The sequence below is a fragment of the Lithobates pipiens genome, unplaced genomic scaffold (genome assembly GCF_037356315.1).
Source record: "Lithobates pipiens isolate NorthernLeopardFrog02 unplaced genomic scaffold, aLitPip1_a1.2 Scaffold_19, whole genome shotgun sequence".
Classification (NCBI taxonomy): Eukaryota; Metazoa; Chordata; class Amphibia; order Anura; family Ranidae; genus Lithobates; species Lithobates pipiens.
Window position 1 is genome coordinate 522,984,527 of NW_027507764.1, and position 24,010 is coordinate 523,008,536.

General features: G+C 44.3%; 1 protein-coding gene across 1 annotated transcript in view; it reads left to right on the plus strand.

Moving 5' to 3' along the window:
- Positions 1-24,010, plus strand: part of LOC143998093 (voltage-dependent T-type calcium channel subunit alpha-1I-like) — a 1,330,488-nt gene that overhangs the window by 222,460 nt on the left and 1,084,018 nt on the right. The window contains exon 3 of the mRNA XM_077493843.1: positions 1,217-1,314. Coding sequence (XP_077349969.1) covers positions 1,217-1,314 — 98 coding nt within the window. The remainder of the gene's footprint in view (positions 1-1,216; positions 1,315-24,010) is intronic.

The window sequence follows — 24,010 nt, forward strand, 5'->3', positions numbered from 1 at the left end:
CCACAGACTGGATCCAGCAGTCACCGGATAGGCCCCTCTCACTTGACCTAGCAGCTGATGATATGCCAAACAAAGTCTCTGCCACAGACTTGTCAATTAAACTTAGTGGTTCTTGAAAGTAGATGCACAACAAAGTCTCTGCCACAGACTTGTTAACCAAACTTAGAGATTCTTGAGAGTTTTTAGGAAGAACTACCATACAGTACCAGATTCTTTCAGCCAACCCGGCGATACTGTAAGGATATTTGATCTGGGATGAGCCCCCAGACTGAGTTTCCAGGCTCCTCCAGAGACACCAGACTTGTGCTCGGTCCTCCACTGGAAAAGTGCTCCCCTGGATCCTTCAGCTTTCCTTGGCTTCTCCCCGCAGGCAAGACCGCACAGGACCACCCCTTGATTAGCAGGCCCCAAGACATTCCTGGGCCTATACTCTCACCTGCGAAGCCTCGGGCCAGCCAGCCCCGATGCGAAAGACCATACGACACAGACCCCAGGCCAGGAGTGCCCTGGGGTTAGGATCATGGACAGCAGGAAAACCACACTCACTGAACCATTTCCGAGGAAGAGGCAATATTCAATGCATCCAGCCTGCTGCTGTTCCACACCCACTGACAGTGACAGCGACACCTACGGTCAGGTGGGAATCAGTGTAGCCCAACTGGACTGGTACATAAACCAGAACTTTAGAGAAATTAGTCTGAGTCAAATTACAGCTTCAGATAATTAAATTTGAAAAAACAATAGCGTCTGCTCATCAGGAGAAGGGCACTACGCTTTTATTGTGTTTTTTTGTTGTTGTCCCTGACTGTGGGTATAGGATTGTGTATATGGAGGTTTTCTAATTTGGTGTGTGTTTTTATTGGTTGAATATGGACTAGTGTCTTTTTTTTTTTCAACCTGGCTAACTATGTAACTATGTCAATGTGTAATTCTATAAAACGAAAGAAAAAAAGCCTAAAAAAAATAAAAATAAAGCAGGCACCACATCTAAGAGTTGCTGAGCTTCAATTTAATAAATATTGTTTTTGGGTTTAATAGCACATTTTATTTCTAGGTCAAACACGATACACAAGTTTCCCCACTGTATTTTTAATGGCATAGAATGTAAAACTGAGTATCTTTTTTACTTCTGCTTTATTACCCACTGTTGATACAATTGAGACAACTTGTGCATTATCTTTAATGCAACTTCCTCCTATTATCTCTTTACATGCAGGATGGTGGAATACTCTCTGGATCTGCAGAATATAAACCTGTCTGCAATCCGAACTGTGCGTGTCCTCAGACCACTGAAGGCCATCAACAGAGTACCTAGTAAGTATCCTATTTCTACAGGAAACATAGGCAGTGTTTGCCACTGACTTATTTTATTTTTTTGTCACATATCCCAACATACGCTATAAGATTGCAGCTGTAGGGCATGCTGAGAGCCACAACTGGAAAGTCATATGCTGATTTTGTCTACTCTACCCAGATATCTCTTAACTTAAGTTTGTTTTTGTTGTCAATAAGAGGTGGGTTGAATTGGGGAAAGTGTTATCTGTTTTTGGTACTCCCCTTAGCTCTATGTCATAATTTCCTAGACTTAAAAATTACCATTCTGTGTTAACTTGGTAATTACATGAACACCATTCAAGTTGTGTTTAGTAACCTAGCTTGTCCAGACCTGGAGCTAAGGGTATCCACTATGTGTTCCACCCCCCTCTCCCTGTATTATTTGTACTGTCTGTCTGTCCATACTGTACTTCTTCTCTCAGGGCCACTTCTGCCTTTTGCTCTTCATCTCATCGCCTGTCTTTCTTCGACCAATCAGCGGCTTACCTTTGTTACTAAGCCCCGCCCATTCCATGCGTCCTCGTCCAGTTGTGTCACGTAAGTGCTTGATTCTTTTATGTACTTTAATGTTTCTCTCGGCCGGTTGTTTACATTGCGTCTAAGTCATTGTGCCATTCACCTTTAGGACAGTTACCTAAGATAATGTTATAACAAAATTGTATACATTCATTCCAGAGTCTGCTGAAAATATTTTTAGTGTCTAGATATCAAGCGTTTGAAATGTCAAGTTTCCCATTTCTAATGTAAGTTTCTTTAGAAAAAAATGTAATGAACATTAATTAACAGGCCAGCTACAGTGCTGTAGAGGCTTTCATATCCACAACTGAATGATTACAGGTTATACAGTCCATTATAGAAGGTATTAGAACTGCTGTCATCCATGGCACTACAGACACTAGAGAATGAAGAGCATTCAATGGAACTGTAATGAGACCGGCACATTTTGCTCAGGACATGATTATGTCCTATGTGACACTCTCAAACAGTTTAGCAATCAATAAGAATCACTCTTGAAGTGTGTGATAACAAACTTAGAAGGAGAAGCCTAATCTCATGAGATTACATTTTGATCCCTTATTTATGAGGGGCTTTTGGTTCAGTCTGGCCTGATTTCACCCATTTAATCTATTAATGTAACTACTCAAAGTACAAATAAAGTTAAAACTGGTAAATGAAAGTAAGGGTAAATCCAACATTTTGAGCTGCCACCAGGGCAGGAAGCGAGAGAAATATCTTTGAATGGGGACACTTGTTCCCATTACAACCCCCTAAGAGGATATTTTCCCTCACATTGGCAATACATTTTTTCACTCTCCATTGAGTCTATAGAGCAGAAAATTAAGGAAAACGGAAGAAGACACAGATTGTCAAAAAAACAAAAAAACCTTTTGAACTCCATCCCCCATTTTATTATATAGTATATATTATAGTAGTAAAAAAAAAAGTCTTGACTTTAGATATGTTAATATAAACTATTATAAACTAATATAAATTCAAATATACTCATGATTGTATACTCTAGATCAGAGATATGCAATTAGCGGACCTCCAGATGTTGCAGAACTACAAGTCCCATGAGGCATAGCAAGACTCTGACAGCCAGAAGCATGACACCCAGAGGCAGAGGCATGATGGGACTTGTAGTTTTGCAACAGCTGGAGGTCCGCTAATTGCATATACCTGCTCTAGATAATAACATGAAAGGTCTTAACCATCCTACCTCATAATCAGTAGTAGGTTTGCCACCACACTGACCTATGAGCTAAGCCAATATCAACATAATATAAATGTTATAGATTAGGGTATCCCCGCGCTATCAACAAGGGCATAGGCTATTACTAAGGATAGGTTGCAGCAGACCACCGACAGGGGTATAAGCCCCAACCCCCAATAATGTATTCTTAAAAGTCAAATAAATGGTGTTGCGCTACCTGAAAAGATTAGACTATACTAAACTAAACTAAAATAAAGTGCCTTGTGCTTAAATATATATTACCAGTATTGCTAAGTAACACACTACCAAGGGTGATGTCTCCTCCTATTAAGTGATGTCTCCTCCTGTTAGGTGAGTGTGGTAAAATCGCCCTAAACTAGACAATTATATATTACACACAGTATATATAAACCTAATCCAAATATATAAAGTGCTTCCAACTAATTAAATCGTGAACAATCAAAAATAGTAAAATAGAGTGTCCAGTGTTTAAATAACACAGATAACCAAATAATAAAGTGTCATGTGCTTTAAATATTCAAGTAGATATCTCCAAAATAATAAACTCATACAATTCTTCTTATAATAAAACGTGCAACACACAGTGCATGCTTAAGCAAAGAAAACAAGATGATAAAGTCTTTATGTGAGCTTAGATGAATAAAGTGACCAGTGGCTTTTTTCAGTGCTTCTCAGAGTAAAACAAAATGATAAAGTCTTTATGTGAGCTTGAGATGAATAAAGTGACCAGTGGCTTATTCAGTGCTTCTCAAAATAAGGGGCCAAAAACCGTGTCCTTAACTCTTATATCTCCAGTGTTCACGGCACACCAGGTAGAATGGCCCCTTACCTTACTACTGCTGCTTTAATAGGAAGGAAGAGAAAAGATTAGGAGCCCATTCACACCAGTCAGGTCCATTACTGTGCATTTAACACACATGTTATGTTGCGCATTGCCATGCAGTGTGTTAAGACAGACTGCCTAAAATAAGGTGACCAGCTTTTTAAAATTAAACCTGGGGACATTTTTTTTTTTTGGCAAATGGTAAACTATTTTATAAGCATATTTTTCTCAAATGAAATATGAAGTGTATGTGTTTATGGAATGATTGTATGATATATACACGGTATTTCTCACATTTTGTCAACGATATAAAAAAAAGATACTTCTTAGAATTTTTTTGGGCTATGACCACCAAATGTTAAGAAGATAAGGCAGAGAAAAAACTTGGAGGGAGGGATGGGGTGCGCTACCTGTGTGCGTGTCCAAAAAGTGGGTGTGACCAGCAAGTGGGCGTGGTCAGCAAGTGGAAGTTTCTTCATGGCGTACAATGGCGATCAGTATGTAGTATATAGTAGTGATTTTCTCACTCCCTCTGCAAAAATATTTGAATATTTGAAAAATTGCAGAGCTGAGATTTTAAAATAATGGTAAAACCCCCTACACACAGTAATAGAGATGCAAATCAACCAGTTTATTAGAACATGGTGTCACGCTCTGCGAAAGATAAGAAATATTGCAGAGCTGCAATGTACAAATGGTTGTCAAACCATATATATATATATATATATATATATATATATATATATATATATATATATAAAATGTACAATTGATATACATATATTACATTTTATTATGATTATCTATAGGGGGTTTCACCACTATCTGCACATTGCAGCTCTACAATATTTTTTACCTTTTGCAGAGAGGGTGACACCATCACTACTAGGTTCTAATACACTGGTTGATTTGCATCTAAGTAATTATTGTATGCGATTATTATTTGCATATTGAATCTCTGAAATTTCTCAAATATTTTTACAGAGGGGGTGACACCATCACTACTATATTGCAATACATTAGTTGATTTGCACTGGATATTCATTTATAGGTTTTAACATTGTACTTATGAGTCAATTTGTAGAATTCTAGATGAAGTGTAGGACAGCGCTGCATTTTTTGCTTTTTATTGATTTGCATTAGATGAGGGAACCAGCTAACAAGCTTCTCATTTGAGATTTTTTTCAGTTGCATGGTAGTTGTTTTATTTGATTTGTTATGTCCTCTGTATACTGGTAACCACAGGCTCTGTGTAGAAATTGAGTTATTACTGTATTAATAACTATATTTCATTAATTCATATTGATGAGGAAAGTTCCAAGAAAATCCATTCAGTTCTCATGCAAAAACTTGATTCAATAATAAAAATAGCAAAATATTACAAAAACAGTGTCAAAATGTAGAATATAAAATTGCATCGATAAGCTTCTTATTCTTGAAATAAAGATTGTATAAATGTATCTTTTGTGTGTGTGTGTGTGTGTGTGTAAGAAGGTTTGTCATCCTTCTCCTTCAATGTCTTCTCGTGTCTGCCGGAGTGCAAATCTGCTCTCTTTACTAACATACTACTCCTACCAATAAACCCCCACCCTTTTCCCAATTAAGGATGGTTTAAATTTCCTCTGAGCTCTGTTGTTCCACAGAAAGCCTACAAATTCTGAATGAGCAAGTTCCCTCCCACCTCATCCAACAGGATGTTGAAATACAAAACGGTCTCTAATCAAAACATTCCATTGGGATGGCAAAACTGCCATGTATTAAACCATTTAGCTTATACAATACAAGTTTCCTATCTTCTAAATCAAATACTACATATATCAGTAGATATATTATATATGTTTAAAATGTAATGTACTTAATAATAATCCTAATCAGGAAATATTGTAATATAAAGAAATAACGTATAACATACTGAAACTCTGTGTCTTTGGACAAGGATGTAACTTTATCTCTTACAATCGGGGAGGTCAGACTAATTAAATACCACATGAGAATTCTACATAGAACTGCTTTCCCAAAAAATGCATATGAAGCTTCAAACAAATCTTTAACTAAATATATATAAAATAATATATAATATATATTTCACTTCATCCATATCTAGAATATATAATGATATACATAAGCAAGTCAATCATTCTCAAAAGACCCAAACCATTTATAAATTTTAATATTCTAACAATCCCCTCTCAAAATGAATGATTAAACAATCTTTTAATTTTAAATCTCTTATCTAAATCCATTTATACCTCAAACGCATCACATTCGTATTCATCCATACAATTAGATCTTAAGATAATTGACTTGAATGTACATTTTTCCAACTTTGATTCTATATAAGGAAAAGTGAATATCATAAACCTTTTGGTTCTGTCATGGTTATGCAATAGAGTTCGTCTGCTTACCTGTCTCCATGTGTTCATTTCTAGAGACCAGCCGAGCCTCACCTGACTGCTTTTATAATCCATCCTCTGGCATGGCTCCACCCTAGCTCCTATCAGACTACTCTATATTAACCTGTGCACTGCTAGCCAATCCTGCTGATCAACCTTTGTGTGTTTGCTTCCTATTACGTGCTGTGTGCTCTTCTACTGTTTTCCGTTACCGACTTTGGTGTGTCCTGACTATTCTTGTCTGCTTGTGGCCCCGACCTTGGCTTTGTCCCTCACCATCCCTATCCTCCTGTTGCCTACTGTGGCTGTGAGCTTGGGGACCCTGGGGGTCGCGACCTGGAGCCAGTTGCAGCCAAATCCATCCTCACCACTCGAGGCTCTGGTGAACACCTGCTGGCTCTTAGACTCCGCGCCCCAGGGAATCTTACGCTCTAACCCCGGTGGGATCCATCTTGGTGTTCTGGCGGCCCTGCCTTCCTATCACCTTGACCCCTGTCCGCAGCAGTCAGCCATAGGGTCCAAAACCTTGCGGTGCACTCCTAAGCCCTACGGTGTGCATCTGTCACCTGGGCTCTAAGGTGACCTGACAGTTTGATCAGCCATGGACCCGGCTGACGTGCGGCTTCCTGCAGTCGATCCATTGCAGGGCATAGTGCGGAGACTCGAGACCCAGGAATCTAATCAAACTCAGGTGATGCGATTCCTTCAGGATCTGGCTTCCCGCTTTGAGCAGCTACAGGCTTCCTTGGGAACCCCGAACCTGCAGCCTCAAGTACAGTCTGCGACTGCACCTATCGCACCAGTCGCATCCACGTATTCTTTAGTACTGCCAGCTCCGTCCCGTTTCTCTGGGGATTCCAAGGCCTGCAGGAGCTTCCTCAGCCAATGCACCATTCATTTTGAGCTCCAGCCTCAAAGCTTTCTGTCTGATCGGGCAAAGGTAGCCTATATAATTTCCCTCCTCTCCAGTGAAGCTTTAGCCTGGGTTGCTCCCCTGTTGGAGAAAAATGATCCAGTGGTTTCTAGCCTGTCCAACTTCTTGAAGCTCTTTCGTAACATCTTCGAGGAGCCAGCTCGGGTTTCTTCTGCGGCTAGTGCCCTTTTACGCCTTCGCCAAGAATCTTGTTCAGTGGGACAATATGCACTTCAGTTCCGTATCCTTACAGCAGAATTGAGCTGGAACAACGAGGCCCTGGTCACAACCTTTTTACATGGCCTCTCTGACCGAGTGAAGGACGAATTAGCAGGAAGAGCTATCCCCGCCGGTCTGGACGATGTAATTTCCTTGTACAATCAGATTGACATTCGTTTCCAGGAGAGGTCCTTAGAAAAAAGACACCAGCACCCCCTAGGTCCTAGTCAGCCTGAGCTTTTTCCCCGTCGCCCTGTGGAGCATCCTCTGTCTGCTGAGGAACCCATGCAGCTGGGCCGGACCAGACTAACCCCCGAAGAGCGTGCTAGACGCAGAACTTTGGTCTTGTGTCTTTATTGTGGGGTCAAGGGTCATTTTTGTGACTCCTGCTCGCTTCGTCCGGGAAACGCTCGGGTAATACATTTGGAAGGTGGAGTATTGGACCCAGAAACATCACCTTCTCGTCTTCTTCTTCCGGTGTTCCTCCATGTAGGCACTTCTCCCCAATCGGTCCTAGCATATCTGGACTCCGGGGCTGCCGGCAATTTTATGGACTGGAGAACTGCTTCTTCTATGAAGCTTACCCTTTCTCCCCTCGCTACTCCACTGGTAGTCTCGGCAATTGATGGCACTGTGCTCCCAGGGGGCCCTATCTGTTTCCAGACGCTACCTATTAGGATGTCGGTAGGGATACTCCACCAGGAGTGGATCTCCTTCCTCATCCTACCCAAGGCCTCTACCCCATTGTATTGGGCCTTCCTTGGCTACAGCTCCACTCGCCACATGTGGACTGGGTCTCTGGGCAGATCCTGGCTTGGGGTCCTTCGTGTTTCTCCTCCTGTCTTCCCAAGGTGACCCCCAAGAGGAAACTTCCCATTGCTACCACATCTGTATCGTCTGATCTTCCCACGGCATACAGTGATTTCCGGGATGTGTTCTGCAAGAAGTCTGCTGAGGTGCTTCCTCCCCACAGATCTTTTGACTGTGCTATTGACCTTGTCCCTGGAGCAACCCTGCCCAGGGGTCATACCTACCCTTTGTCCATTCCAGAGACCCAGGCCATGTCTGAGTATGTCGCCGAGAATCTGGAGAGAGGTTTCATCCGGAAATCCTCATCGCCTGCAGGAGCAGGGTTCTTTTTCGTTGCCAAAAAGGATGGTACCCTCAGACCCTGCATCGACTATAGAGGTTTTAAACGCTGTGACTATTAAAAACCGTTACCCCTTACCTCTAATATCTGAGCTATTTGACAGGTTGAAGGGGGCTTCCATTTTCACTAAGTTGGATCTCAGAGGTGCATACAATCTCATTCGAATACAGGAAGGTGACGAATGGAAGACCGCGTTTAACACTAGGGACGGGCATTAAAAATACCTGGTTATGCCTTTTGGTTTGTGTAATGCTCCAGCTGTGTTCCAGAACTTTGTCAATGAAATATTCAGGGATCTACTGTACCAGTTTGTTGTCATCTATCTGGATGATATTCTCATCTTTTCCGAAAATCTGCCTGCTCACAGAAACCATGTACGCACCGTACTTCAGCGCCTTAGAGAGAACAATCTCTATGCCAAGATGGAGAAATGTTAATTTGAATGTTCCGAGGTCCTGTTTCTGAGATGTTTTGTTTCTAGTGCGGGTCTTCGCATGGATCCCGGAAAGGTCTCAGCCATTACCAATTGGCCCCTTCCCGCTAGCCTCAAGGCCACACAGCACTTTCTTGGCTTCACAAATTATTATAGGCAGTTTATAAGGAATTACTCTTCCATTGTTGCGCCTATTATCGTTTTGACCAAGAAGGGTGCGAATGCCAAAGACTGGCCTCCCGAGGCTGTCTCTGCGTTTCACGATCTGAAACAGGCCTTTGTCTCTGGACCCCTCTTGAGGAGACCAAATCCTGAGGACCCATTTTTTATTGAAGTAGACGCTTCTTCGATGGGGGTGGGAACTGTGCTTCTTCAGGACTTTGAGAAGAAACGTCAACCATGTGCGTTCTTCCCAGAAAAAAATTCTCAGGCAGAGAGAAATTATGCCATTGGTGATCGGGAACTTCTCGCAATTAAATTGGCGTTGGAAGGTTCCCCTCACTCCATAACGATCTTTACTGATCATAAGAATCTACAGTACCTACAGAATGCTAAACGTCTGAACCCCAGACAGGCCAGGTAGAGTCTCTTCTTTTCTTGTTTTAAATTCACGATTACATACAAACCTGGTTCCTGCAATGGTCGAGCTGATGCGCTCTCTAGGTCATTTGACACTTTGGACGAGGAGTCCAACCCTGATCCTGAGCTCATCATTTCTACCTCATGCATTGTTGCCCATTCTATCACCCTGGAATCAAAAATTCTTCCTGGTAAGACCTTTGTTCCCACGGAGCTAAGAACTAAGATCCTTCGTTGGGGACATGATTCCAAGGTGGCAGGTCATGCTGGGTTCCTTCGATCCTTCCTGCTCATCAGTCGTCACTACTGGTGGCCTAATCTCCGCTCGGATGTTAAAGACTATGTTAAGGCTTGTCATGTCTGTGCTCAGTCTAAATCTTCTACTCAAGCCCCTGCTGGTCTTCTAATGCCCTTTCCCATTCCTAAGGAGCCCTGGTCTCATATCGCCATGGATTTTATCACTGATCTTCCACTGTCGGAGAATAATACGGCCATTTGGGTAGTAATCGATCGGTTCTCCAAGATGGCTCATTTTGTTTCTCTTCCTGGTCTCCCTTCTGCCCCTGCCTTGGTTCCCATCTTTGTACGAGAGATTTTCCGCCTTCGTGGTGTTCCTTCTCATGTCGTTTCGGACAGGGGTGTGCAGTTTACTTCTCATTTTTGGAGAGCCTTTTGCAAATCCCTCGACATTACCTTGGACTTTACCTCTTCTTATCATCCCCAATCCAATGGCCAGACTGAGAGAGTTAATCAGGAGTTGGAGGTCTTTCTCCGTACCTTAGTCTCTGCCCATCATGATGATTGGGCATCACTATTACCGTGGGCTGAGTTCTCCCACAATAATCATGTTAACGTCAGTTCTCAGAAAACACCCTTTGTTACTGTTTATGGAAGACATCCTCAGCTTCCTCTTCCTATGACTTGTTCTTCTGACATTCCAGCTTTGGCTACTGTTCAGGAATCATTCAATTCCATGTGGGCTGATGTTCATGATTCCCTCCAGAAAGCTGCCAACAAATTCAAGAGTTTTGCTGACCGTCGCAGGCGTAAGCCACCTTCTCTTTAACCAGGAGACAAAGTCTGGCTCTCCACCAGGAAAATCAAACTCCGGGTTCCTTCTCTCAAATTTGCCCCAAGATTCATTGGTCCATACACCATCATTTCTAAACTGAATCCGGTTTGTTTCAAACTCCAGATTCCCAAAAGCCTCAAAATCTCTAACTCCTTCTATGTTGCCCTTCTGAAGCCTTTAGTCCTCAATAATTTCTCTGTCGTCTCTCTACCATAGCACCGGTCTCTGAGGATGATCAGGAGTACGAGGTTAGCCAAATTTTGGATTCCCGACTCTGTAGAGGCATTCTCCAGTACCTTGTGCACTGGAAAGGTTTTGGTCCTGAGGAGAGGTCGTGGATTTCGGCTTCCGAGGTCTTTGCACCTCGTCTGTTGAGGAAGTTTAATTTGAAGTTCCCCTCTAAACCTGGTCACAGGCGGGGAAGGGGGAGGCCTCGTAAAAGGGGGGGTACTGTCATGGTTATGCAATAGAGTTCGTCTGCTTACCTGTCTCCATGCGTTCATTTCTAGAGACCAGCCGAGCCTCACCTGACTGCTTTTATAATCCATCCATCCACCCTAGCTCCTATCAGACTACTCTATATTAACCTGTGCACTGCTAGCCAATCCTGCTGATCAACCTTTGTGTGTTAGCTTCCTGTTACCTGCCGTGTGCTCTTCTACTGTTTTCCGTTACCGACTTTGGCGTGTCCTGACTATCCTTGTTTGCCTGTGATCCTGACCTTTTGGCGTGTCCCGACTATTCTTGTCTGCTTGTGGCCCCGACCTTGGCTTTGTCCCTCACCATCCCTATCCTCCTGTTGCCTACTGTGGGTGCGAGCTGGGGGAACCTGGGGGTCGCGACCTGGAGCCAGTTGCAGCCAAGTCTATCCTCACCACTCGAGGCTCTGGTGAACACCTGCTGGCTCTTAGACTCCGCGCCCCAGGGAATCTTACGCTCTAACCCCGGTGGGATCCATCTTGGTGTTCTGGCGGCCCTGCCTTCCTATCACCTTGACCCCTGTCCGCAGCAGTCAGCCATAGGGTCCACAACCTTGCGGTGCACTCCTAAGCCCTACGGTGTGCCCAGGCTCTAGGTGACCTGACAGGTTCATATACCATAAAAAATATTTTCACCCTTATTATTTTCTTTTTCTTAAACCAAATAAATCAATCCCCTTAATTTCATAATTCATAAATGTAACATTGTTGTACAATACTTTGAAATATGAATATCACTTCAAAAATGTTTCATATATTTTTCCCTCCAAATTATGTTTAGCATAAATCTATAATCCACAAAACCTTTCAAAGAACCTTGTCAAAATTAAACATAAAATATGTTTCTTAACTTCAATTTATTCATATGTGTGAGATGATTTCAAAACTAAATAGTTACATATTACAATGTAATAGTTAGGCCTCATGCACACGAGACGCAGTTAAACGCGCGTTCAGATGCAGTTGGACAGTTTTTTCAACTGCACCTGAACTCATTCAATGTTATCCTATGTGTCCATGCACACAGTCTCGTTTTTTTGCGTTTATATGCAGTTGCGTTTAATCACGTTTTTCCAGAAGCAAAAAAATGCGTTCAGAGACAAAAATTTCTGCGTTTCAGACGCAAAACGGGGCTAAACGCGGCTAAACGCGGCTGAACGCGGCAACCGCGTTTAGCCGCGTTTGCGTTTATATGCGTTTTTAAAGGTGACCTTTTTTTTTACATTAAAAATCTCAAAAATGATTGCAAATGATGAAAAACCATTAGAAAAATATTTTAAACAATTGCAATTGCAAGTGGACAATCCACAACTTGTGGCAAGTGACGTGGCAAGTGGACAATCCACAACTTGTGGCAAGTGACATGGCAGGTGGCAAGTGATGTGGCAAGTGGACAATCCACAACTTGTGGCAAGTGACGTGGCAGGTGAAGTGGCAAGTGACGTGGAAAGTGGACAATAGACAACTTGTGGCAGGTGACGTGGCAAGTGACCTGGCAGGTGACGCGGCAAGTGACTTGGCAGGTGACGTGGCAAGTGGAAAATCAACAACTTGTGGCAGGTGACTGGCATGTGACGTGGCAAGTGGACAATCCATAACTTGTGGCAGGTGACGTGGCAAGTGACGTGGCAAGTGGACAATCCACTTGTGGCAGGTGACGTGGCAGGGGACGTGGCAAGGGACGTGGCAAGTGGACGATCCACAACTTGTGGCAGGTGATGTGGCTGGTGACGTGGCAAGTGGACAATCCACATCTTGTGTCAGGTGACGTGGCAGGTGACGTGGAAAGTGGTGTGGCAAGTGGACAATCCACAACTTGTGGCAGGTGATGTGGCTGGTGACGTGGTAAGTGGACAATCCACAACTTGTGGCAGATGGCATGGCAGGTGACGTGGAAAGTGGACAATCCACATCTTGTGGCAAGTGACGTGGCAAGTGGACAATCCACAACTTGTGGCAGGTTATGTGGCAAGTGATGTGGCAGGTGATGTGACAAGTGGACAATCCACATCTTGTGGCAAGTGACGTGGCAGGTGATGTGGCAAGTGGACAATCCACAACTTGTGGCAGGTGACGTGGCAGGTGATGTGGCAAGTGACGTGGCAGCTGACGTGGCAAGTGGACAATCCAAAACTTGTGGCAGGTGACGTGGCAAGTGACGTGGCAGGTGACGTGGCAAGTGATGTGGCAAGTGGACAATCCACAGCTTGTGGCAAGTGACGTGGCAAGTGGACAATCCACAACTTGTGGCAGGTGATGTGGCAGGTGACGTGGCAAGTGAACAATCCACAACTTGTGGCAGGTGACGTGGCAAGTGACGTGACAGGTGAAGTGGCAAGTGACGCGGCAAGTAGACAATCCACAACTTGTGGCAGGTGATGTGGCAAGTGACGTGGCAGGTGATGTGGCAAGTCACGTGGCAAGTGGACAATCCACAACTTGTGGCAGGTGATGTGGCTGGTGACGTGTCAAGTGGACAATCCACAGCTTGTGGCAGGTGGCATGGCAGATGACGTGGAAAGTGGACAATCCACATCTCGTGGCAAGTGACGTGGCAGCTGACGTGGCAAGTGACATGGCAAGTGGACAATCCAAAACTTGTGGCAGGTGACGTGGCAAGTGACGTGGCAGGTGACGTGGCAAGTGACGTGGCAAGTGGACAATCCACAACTTGTGGCAGGTGACGTGGCAGGTGACGTGGCAAGTGAACAATCCACAACTTGTGGCAGGTGATGTGGCAAGTGACGTGGCAGGTGATGTGGCAAGTGACGCGGCAAGTAGACAATCCACAACTTGTGGCAGGTGATGTGGCTGGTGACGTGGCAAGTGGACAATCCACAGCTTGTGGCAGGTGGCATGGCAGATGACGTGGAAAGTGGACAATCCACATCTCGTGGCAGGTGATGTGGCAAGTGACGTGGCAAGTGGACAATCCACAATTTGTGGCAGGTGACGTGGCAGGTGATGTGGCAAGTGGACAATCCCCAACTTGTGGCAAGTGACGTGGCAAGTGGACAATCCACAACTTGTGGCAGGTGCCGTGGCAAGTGACACGGCAAATGCAAGTGTACAACTGCTCTCTATGCTGCTGCTGCTCACTCTGATCAAAATAGCAGAAATAGTTAAAAAAAATGCTTTGAGAGCTTGGGGAGGGTCTACATGATGTTATCTTTATAAACGCGTCTAAACGCAAACGCGTCTAAACGCGTCTAAACGCGTCTAAACGCGACATGCAAACGCGGCAAAACGCGCGTTTCTAAACGCGCGTTTCAGCTTTTTTTTGACAGAGGTTTCATCTGCGTCTCGTGTGCATGAGGCCTTACTCCTAACTTGTCTATATGACTGTTAAGAAAAATGTACTCTGTCTTAATTAACACCAGATGTTCACTCTTACTAGAATGCCTCTATTGTAAGGATATTTAACCCTTTCAACTCTGAAAATACACTACATGTGTTTATAAAAATCGATGTGTAAAAAATATTTCATCTTAATATGATAACCATATCTCGTCACATAAAAATGATATATAAAAAACTGCAATATCTGATGGATAAATTATTTCATCAGTGGTCAAAAAAATCTAAAGTCCATTGTTTTTAGAATTTCCTCTCTTGTCAGAGGTTCTCTTGAGAATTTTCTTCTTCTTCTTACTGCACTCTGTAAAGTTGAAAAACGTTATTGAACATAGAAAGACAATAGTAATTATAACGAATGAATCTCTTCTTTCAATTTGTCTCCCAGAGCTGATTTTCTTAAATTTCAAGATCTGGAAGGTCTAGAAATATTACATTTCTTTCTTTTGGTGACTTACAAGTCAGATCCTAAAAAAGAATGCAGTATCATTTAGCAACAAATCAAATAAATGGTGTTGCGCTCCCTTAAACTAAATATTATTAATCCATGAAATGCTAACCAATAAAAACATAAATTATCTGACACCAAGATATGCAGTGGAATAACGTCTTTACAGGATGTCTCCAATTTACAAGCCGACCTCAATACACTGTCTAATTGGGCGACTATGTGGCAGATGAGGTTTAATGTTGATAAATGTAAAGTTATGCACTTGGGGCCTAAGAATATGCATGCATCATACATGCTAGGGGGAGTACAACTGGGGGAATCCATAGTGGAGAAGGATCTGGGGGTTTTGGTAGACCATAAGCTCAATAACAACATGCAATGCCAAGCTGCTGTTTGCAAAGCGAGCAAAGTCCTTTCTTGTATTAAGAGAGGTATGGACTCCAGAGAAAGAGATATCATTTTGCCCCTGTTCAAATCATTAGTAAGACCTCACCTGGAATATGCCGTTCAGTTTTGGGCACCAGTTCTCAAAAAGGATATCGGGGAACTGGAGAAAGTGCAGAGAAGGGCAACCAAACTGATAAGAGGCATGGAGGAACTCAGCTATGAGGAGAGATTAGAGGAACTAAATTTATTCACTCTTGAGAAGAGGAGATTAAGGGGGGATATGATTAACATGTTCAAATATATTAGGGGTCCATATAGTGAACTTGGTGTTGAGTTGTTCTCTGTACGGTCAACCCAGAGGACACGGGGGCACTCTTTACGTCTAGAGGAAAAGAGATTTCAGCTTCAAGTACGGAAAGGTTTCTTCACAGTTAGAGCAGTGAAAATGTGGAATAGACTCCCACCAGAGGTGGTTCTGGCCAGTTCAGTAGATTGCTTTAAGAAAGGCTTGGATACTTTCCTGATGGTACATAATATAACTAGGTACTAACATAGGTAAAGTTGATCCAGGGAAAATCCGATCGCCTATTGGGGGATCAGGAAGGAATTTTTTTCCCCTGCTGTAGTAAATTGGAGCATGCTCTGCTGGGTTTTTTTTTCGCCTTCCTCTGGATCAATTGTGGGCATAAAATTGGGTATCTGGATTGTACGATTATTTTTTATTTTATTTATTTGTTTTTAAGGTTGAACTGGATGGACTTGTGTCTTTTTTCAACCTGGCTAACTATGTAACTATGTAACTATGTAACTGTGCATAAATTCTGATTCCCGTGATAAATCGTGATCAGTGATCAAAGTGACTAGTGCAACAAAGCATTCCAAACGAATATATATATATATATATGTAAAGAAATAGAAACCACATATATAAAATCGCATAGACCAAAGTAAAAATCGCATAAAATCACCCAGTGATAGTGATGAATACCAATAAATAGATTTTCTTACTCGGTGTAAATAGAAACACATAAAATCGCAAAGATAGAAAATAAATCGCATATACCCATAAAGTGATAAATGCAAATAAATAAAGTATGAAATCACACAGTGATAGTGATGAATACCAATAAATAGATTTTCTTACTCGGTGTAAATAGAAACACATAAAATCGCATAAATAGAAAAGAAATCGCATATACCCATAAAGCGATAAATGCAAATAAATAAAGTATAAAATCACACAGTGATAGTGATGAATACCAATAAATAGATTTTCTTACTCGGTGTAAATAGAAACACATAAAATCGCATAAATAGAAACGAAATTGCATATACCCATAAAGTGATAAATGCAAATAAATAAAGTATCACACAAAGTGTGTATAAAGCAAAATTGAATAGTGAAACATTCAGTGCAAACAAATATAGAAGTCTCTCAAACTGGAAACAAAAATAAAAAAGTGGCAAAAAAATCCGTAAAGTGCTTCTCGTAGTAGCAGGTGCAATACAACGTAAACTGTGCACACTCTGGTGTCTCTTCAGTGTCCCGCAGTTAACATATAGGGTGGCCCCTTACCTTACTGCTGTAAGGCAAACAGCATAAAGAGACCAAGGTCTCAGATGGTGACAGCGGTGTACACTTAGTTCCAAGCTAGGAGGACTTCTCCCCACATTAAGGCAGGATCTCACAGAGAAGGAAACAGGAGGGCTCCAAATGGTGAAGTATGTATACACTTTTATTACAAAACTCAAACAAATGGAAAGGTACTCACAAACAAATCAGTTTAAAAACGCCAGATAGCAGTTTAAAATGTTCCTTTTCGTCTTTCAGACGTGGCTTCCTTTATCCACAAGCACTTCCTTCCCACGCGTATCGTCATGTGACTTCATCAGGGATGCATTATGGGTATAAGGAAGTGTCTTTTATATTGTTTATCTACGGTGGCCATTTTCCCGAAGTCCCCTATTCGTTAGCATTAGGTCGGCCATTTTCCCGAAGTTTTTTTTTTTTTTTTACTTGATTAAGATAGTAACTATATATTGCCCCTAATGGCTAAAACCACTAAATATATTACTGAAAGTTATAAAAGCTATTAAAATATAAAAAATATTAGTTAAAATTTATTTTCCTGAGGTAATAGCATGCACTGCACCAATGCACACCACTACCACAGTACTATAGAAACAAGGCGTTAAAATGGGTGGCCACATTTACTTCAGATAGTGTAACTCCTAAAACAGTAAACGAGAGCCGAGGCGTGGATACAGGAAATAACGTTTAAGATACTACTAATCAATCATTAAAAAGACACGCAAATCAATACTATATAGTCAGTACTCATCTTCTAAATCCCTTAGTTATCCTCAACGTTATATCATTAGAAATCACTAATAAAACAGTTCACGTCAAACTCTATATTCAGGCCTTGAGGTGAAAAAGTATCTAAAATAAAAATCCACTTGGATTCAAGCTGGCTCAGTGTCCTGACTTTATGGCTACCTCTCCAATGTTTTTTATAGGGTTCAATCCCCCAAAACGTCAGGTGGGTGGGGTCCCTATTGTGGTGAGTGCTAAAATGTCTGGACACACTATGTTTGTCAAAGCCGCTCATGATGTTTTTTACGTGTTCCTTAATCTGTACTTTTAGTGGTCTTTTTGTTCGTCCTACATACTGTAGGCCACAGCTACATTGGAGAACATATACCGCTCCTTCCGTATTACAGCTTATGAAATTTCTTATTTCATATGAATTACCGGTACTGGTTGACATAAATCTAAATTTCTTTTCGACTGGTCTTTTAATCCTTGTACAGGCATAGCAGCGTTTACATGGATAGAATCCTTTTCCAGTGAAAAATGTAACCCCATTAAACGGTGGATCGGGTACGTTCTTCACAATTTTATCCCTTAGCGTCGGGGCCTTCTTATAAATAAATTTCGGATGCTGAGGTAGAATTCCTTGTAAATGTGCATCTGACCGTAATATATGCCAATGCTTTTTAATCATTTTTTCTATACTTTTGTATTGCATGTTATAGTTAAGTATTATTGTCACGATCTAGGATGAGGCCGAGATGCTGAGAGGGCTCCCCTTGCGGCCGAGCGCAGTACAACCCTGAAGTTGGCACAGGGATGTAGTGCCCACAGTAGCACAGGTTGCCAGGTAGCAATAGTAGAGACCAGGTAGCAGATGGATAAGCCTGGATGGACAACTGTGCTTAGGAGATCCGAGAGTAGGCAGCGGAAATCCAGAGAATGGTCAAACAAGCCGAGGTCGGGTGCAGGAAGCAGATCTGGAGCGTCAGGTACAAGCCAGGAGTCGGAGCCAGGAGAACAACAGGAACGGGTCAAACAGGCCGGGTCGGTACACAGAAGATCGGATAACAGGGAGCACAGGTACAGGTTCACAGGAGAGCTGACGATAATCCAGCAATGCAGGAGTGTCAGGCGAACGTTTAAATAGGCCGCCTGACCGGGTCACGTCGCGGGCGCGTCGGAGCGATCGTACGTCTACGTCTAGTGCGTTGCGTATTCGTGGCATCGCCGCGTAAGCCCGCCCGGTTAGGCGTCGCGTCGGTCGTACGTCTAGTAACTACTTTGCGCTTGCGTAGGCGCCGACGCGCGTTAACACGGACGTATCTTATGAGACTGCGGCTATTTCCCTGACAGTGCCCCCCCCCAAGGGGCAGCCTCCGGATGCCCAACCGAGCCCACTTTTCAGGATACCGGGTACGGAACCTACGTAAAAGTTCAGGAGCATGTACATGATCGGCAGGCTCCCATGAGTTCTCTTCAACAGGATACCCCTTCCATTTAATTAAAAACTGGATGGTCCTACCTCTCCGACGACAGTCGAGGATGGACTCAACCTCGTATTCGGTTTCTTCACCAACTCGAACTGGAGGCGGAGGCATTTCTTCTCTTCCTGAAAATGGACTAAGGGTAACAGGTTTAAGGAGGGAAACATGAAATATAGGATGGATCTTAAACGAATCAGGCAAAACAAGTTCAAAGGCTACGGGGTTAATCTCCCGTTTGATTTCAAAAGGACCCAGAAATTTAGGTCCCAGTTTCCGGGAAGGAAGAGGCAGTCTAAGATTTGTCGCTGAAAGCCACACCTTATCCCCTGTCTTAAAGATGGGGTTGATTCTCTTCCTTTTATCATACTGCTTCTTGTATTCCTCCTGGGCCCTTCTCATGGTGTCTTGAAGTATTAGATAGTTCGAGTGAATGAAATTTACTCGGTCTTGAACTGCCGGGACGGATGACTCAGGGATGGTGTTAGGCAGAAATGAAGGGTGGAATCCGTAGTTTGCCCAGAAGGGTGACTGGTTGTGTCACGTCCGGGAGATGAGGCCGAGATGCTGAGAGGGCTCCCCTTGCGGCCGAGTGCAGCACAACCCTGAAGGTGATACAGGGATGCAATGCCCACAGTAGCACAGGTTGCCAGGTAGCAGCAGCTGAGGACAAGGGCCTGGTGAATAGGAGTCCGGGGCAACCGTGCTAGGAAGTTCCGTAGAGAGGTCAAACCAAGCTGAGGTTCAAACACGGGAGGTAAGTCTTTGGAGGTTAGACGAGACCGGAAGCAGGAGTCTGAGCCAAGCCGAGATCGGGTACAGGAAGCAGACAAGGAACGTCGGGTGCAAGCCAAGGGTCGAAGCCAGGAGAACAACAGGAACAGGTTAAACAAGCCGGGTCGGTACACGGGAGGTCAAATCAAACAAGGATCGCAGGCACAGGTACACAGGAGAGCTGACGATAATCCAGCGATGCGGCTCTGTCAGGTGAACGTTTAAATAGCCGAGATGACCGGGTCACGTCGTGGGCGCGTCGGAGCGATCGTACGGCTACGTAGAGTACTCGTAACATCCCTGCGCACGTCCGCCCGGCTAGGCGTAGCGTCGGTCGTTCGTTTAGGAACTACTATGCGTTTACGTGGGCGCCGACGCGCGCTAACACGAACGTGCCTCGCGAGATTGCGGCTTCTTCCCTGACAGTGCCCCCCCCCAAGGGGCAGCCTCCGGATGCCCAACCGAGCCCATTTTTCAGGGTACCGGCTGCGGAAACTGCGTATAAGTTGAGGAGCATGTACATGGTTAGCAGGCTCCCAAGAGTTCTCCTCAGCAGAATACCCCCTCCACTTGATCAAAAACTGAACAGTCCTACCTCTCCGGCGGCAGTCAAGGATAGCTTCAACTTCGTACTCAGTTTCTTCACCAACTTGAACTGGAGGCGGGGGCACTTCTTCTCTTCCTGAAAAAGGGCTGAAGGTAACACGTTTAAGCAGAGAAACATGGAATACAGGGTGGATTTTAAAAGATTCAGGTAAAACAAGCTCAAATGCTACAGGATTGATCTCCCGTTTAATCTCAAAAGGACCCAGAAATTTAGGTCCCAATTTCCGGGATGGACATGGCAGCTTGAGATTTGTCGCTGAGAGCCACACCTTGTCCCCTGTCTTGAAGGCGGGATTAACCCTTTTCCCCTTGTCGTACTGTCTCTTATACTGTTCCTGAGCCTTTTTTATGGTGTCTTGGAGCATTTGGTAGTTTGCCTGAATAAGGTTTACCCTATCTTGAACTGCCGGGACAGAGGATTCCGGAATGACATTAGGCAGAAATGAGGGATGGAATCCGTAATTCGCCCAGAAAGGCGATTGATTGGTAGAAGCGTGTACTGAGTTGTTGTAGGCAAATTCTGCACAAGGTAACAAGGAAGCCCAATTATCCTGGGAAAAGGAACAGAAGCATCGTAGATATTGCTCTAATGTCTGGTTGGTCCTCTCCGTTTGACCGTTGCTCTGTGGGTGATAGGCTGAGGACAGGCATATTCCAATCGAGAGCAGTTTACAAAGTTCCTTCCAAAACTTCGAGGTGAATTGTACCCCTCTATCTGATACGATGCTATCAGGTACCCCGTGTAATCGAACAATTTCCTTTATAAAGGTCTTCGCTGTATCCAAGGCAGAGGGAGTTCCTTTCAAAGGCACAAAGTGTGCCATCTTGGACAGGCGGTCTACCACTACCAAGATAGTCGTAAACCCTTCAGAGGGAGGTAACTCTACGATGAAATCCATGGAAATTTCTTTCCATGGTTTCTCCGGGACTGGCAGTGGTCTTAACAGACCCCAGGGTCTGGCGTTGCATCCCTTGTTACGTTGACAGGTGGTACAGGAGTTGACGTAGTCTTTACAATCCGTCTTTAGGGTAGGCCACCATAGGGACCGCTGTACAAGGTCAATTGTTTTTCGAACTCCAAAGTGGCCTGCTAGTTGGTGGTCGTGGAACGTTTTTAATACCAGCAACCTGGCTTGCCGGGGAACGAAGATCTTGTCTCGATGCCATAAAAGCCCTCCTTGGCTTCTTAGAGAAGAGACTTCAGACTCCGTACACTGGCTAGAGGCCTGCTCTATTGAGGACCTCAGGTCCGGTTGTATTAGTAGAAAATTTTGGGGAGACAAGATTGTACTGGGTGGAGCATCCTCCGGAGTATCAGGAAACATCCGGGACAAGGCGTCTGCTTTGCCATTCTTAGATCCTGGGCGATAGGTTAGGTGGAAATTGAACCTTGAAAAGAATAAAGCCCATCGGGCCTGTCGGGGTCTCAGGCGTTTGGCCGTACGGAGGTATTCTAGGTTCCTATGATCCGTGAAAATGAGGACGGGGTGAGCAGCACCTTCCAAGAGATATCTCCATTCTTCTAGAGCGGTTTTAATCGCCAGAAGTTCCCGATCCCCCACATCGTAGTTCCTCTCTGGGGAACTCATCTTCCGAGAGAAAAAGGCTACGGGGTGAAGTAAAGCCTTGGGACCCTGACGCTGAGATAGAATCGCCCCTGTGGCCACCTCCGAGGCGTCAACTTCTAACACGTAGGGCAAGGCGGGGTCTGGATGCTGTAGGATTGGTGCGGTAGTGAAGAGGGTCTTGAGCTGGGCAAAGGCGGATTGCGCTGCTGGGGACCAATGGAATTTGGTGTGTAGACGAGTAGTTTGAGTGATGGGTGCCACAATGGTGGAGAAGTTCCTTATGAATCTTCGGTAGAAGTTGGCAAACCCAATGAATCTCTGAACCCCCTTCTTGTCGGAGGGAGCGGGCCAGTCCAGGATAGATTTCACCTTTTGGGGATCCATGGCAATTCCACCTGTGGTAATAATAAGTCCCAGAAATTGGATAGATTCTTTCTCGAAATCGCACTTCTCGGCCTTGACATATAACCCATGCGTTCTAAGGATGTGTAGTACCTTTTTAACATGCACTCTGTGAAGTTCCAGAGAGGTTGAGAAGATGAGGATGTCATCGAGATAAGCGACCACAAAGTGGTCTAGATGTTCCCGGAGGACATCATTGATGAAATGTTGGAAGGTTGCTGGAGCATTACATAGTCCGAATGGCATGACTAGGTACTCGAAATGCCCGAATCTCGTTCTGAACGCCGTCTTCCACTCGTCCCCCTCCCGGATACGGACAAGGTTGTAAGCCCCACGTAGGTCAAGCTTGGTGAAAATACGTGAGGTGTGGAATCTTTGGAAGAGTTCAGGGATGAGCGGGAGTGGATAACGGTTTTTTAGGGTGATATTGTTCAATTCCCTATAGTCCACACACGGTCTCAAGGTCTTGTCTTTTTTTTCCACGAAAAAGATGCCTGCACCGGCGGGGGATGAAGAGGGACGAATGAATCCCTTGGCCAAGTTCTCATCAATATATTGTCTCAGGGCCTCAAGTTCAGTTTCTGAAAGGGGGAATATCCGGCCAAACGGAATGAGGGCCCCCGGAAGTAACTCGATAGGGCAATCGTAGGGACGGTGTGGTGGTAGAATGTCGGCTTTCTTCTTGTCGAAGACATCTTTGAATTCCTGGTACGCTGCTGGAATGTCAGGATGTGGACTGGGTACGGGTTGGATGGTCAGACAACGGGACAAGTCACCTGATTCGGGATCCAGGCAATGTTGTTGGCAATAGGTAGAAGTGAAGGACACCTCCTTCTTGATCCAATCAATTCTGGGGTTGTGTGCCTGCAGCCAGGGGGTCCCCAGGATAACGGGAAACATTGGAGAACTGAGGACATCGAACTTAAGGAATTCCCGATGACCTGAATCAGTGATCGTTAGGATGGGTATGGTTTCTTTGGTAACATGGCCAGAGCTAGGTAAGGAGCCATCGGCCAGGTGCACGGTCAATCTCTGCTTCTTGAGGTTGAGTGGAAGGGCCAGACTTTCAGCCAGGGCTAGATCCAGAAAACAGCTACAGGCGCCAGAGTCAAGTATTGCCTGTAGCGGGACCCTCTTGCCTGCTACTATCAAAGTGACCGGAAGGGTGACGTGGGTGGAGGCCAACCTTGTCACCTGTAGGTGAAATGGGGTACAGAGGACAGGTCTACTTGGTCTTGTAGGGCAATTGTCTATGAAATGTCCTGATTCCCCACAATAGAAACAAAGACGTGCCTGTCGGCGATACAGTCTTTCTTCAGAGGTTAAGGCGGGACGGGGCATGTTATACGGGACAGCAGTCATTGCTGGGTGCACCGAAGGTGGAGCCTGGGAAGAACAGGGAATCCGGGCACGTTCGGACTGACGTTCCCGAAGACGCCTGTCTAGCTGGGTGGTGAGTTGGATAAGGTCCTCGAGGGTAGAGGGAACCTCTAATCTGGCTAGCTCGTCTTTTAGAGCTTCGGACAACCCCATCCGATA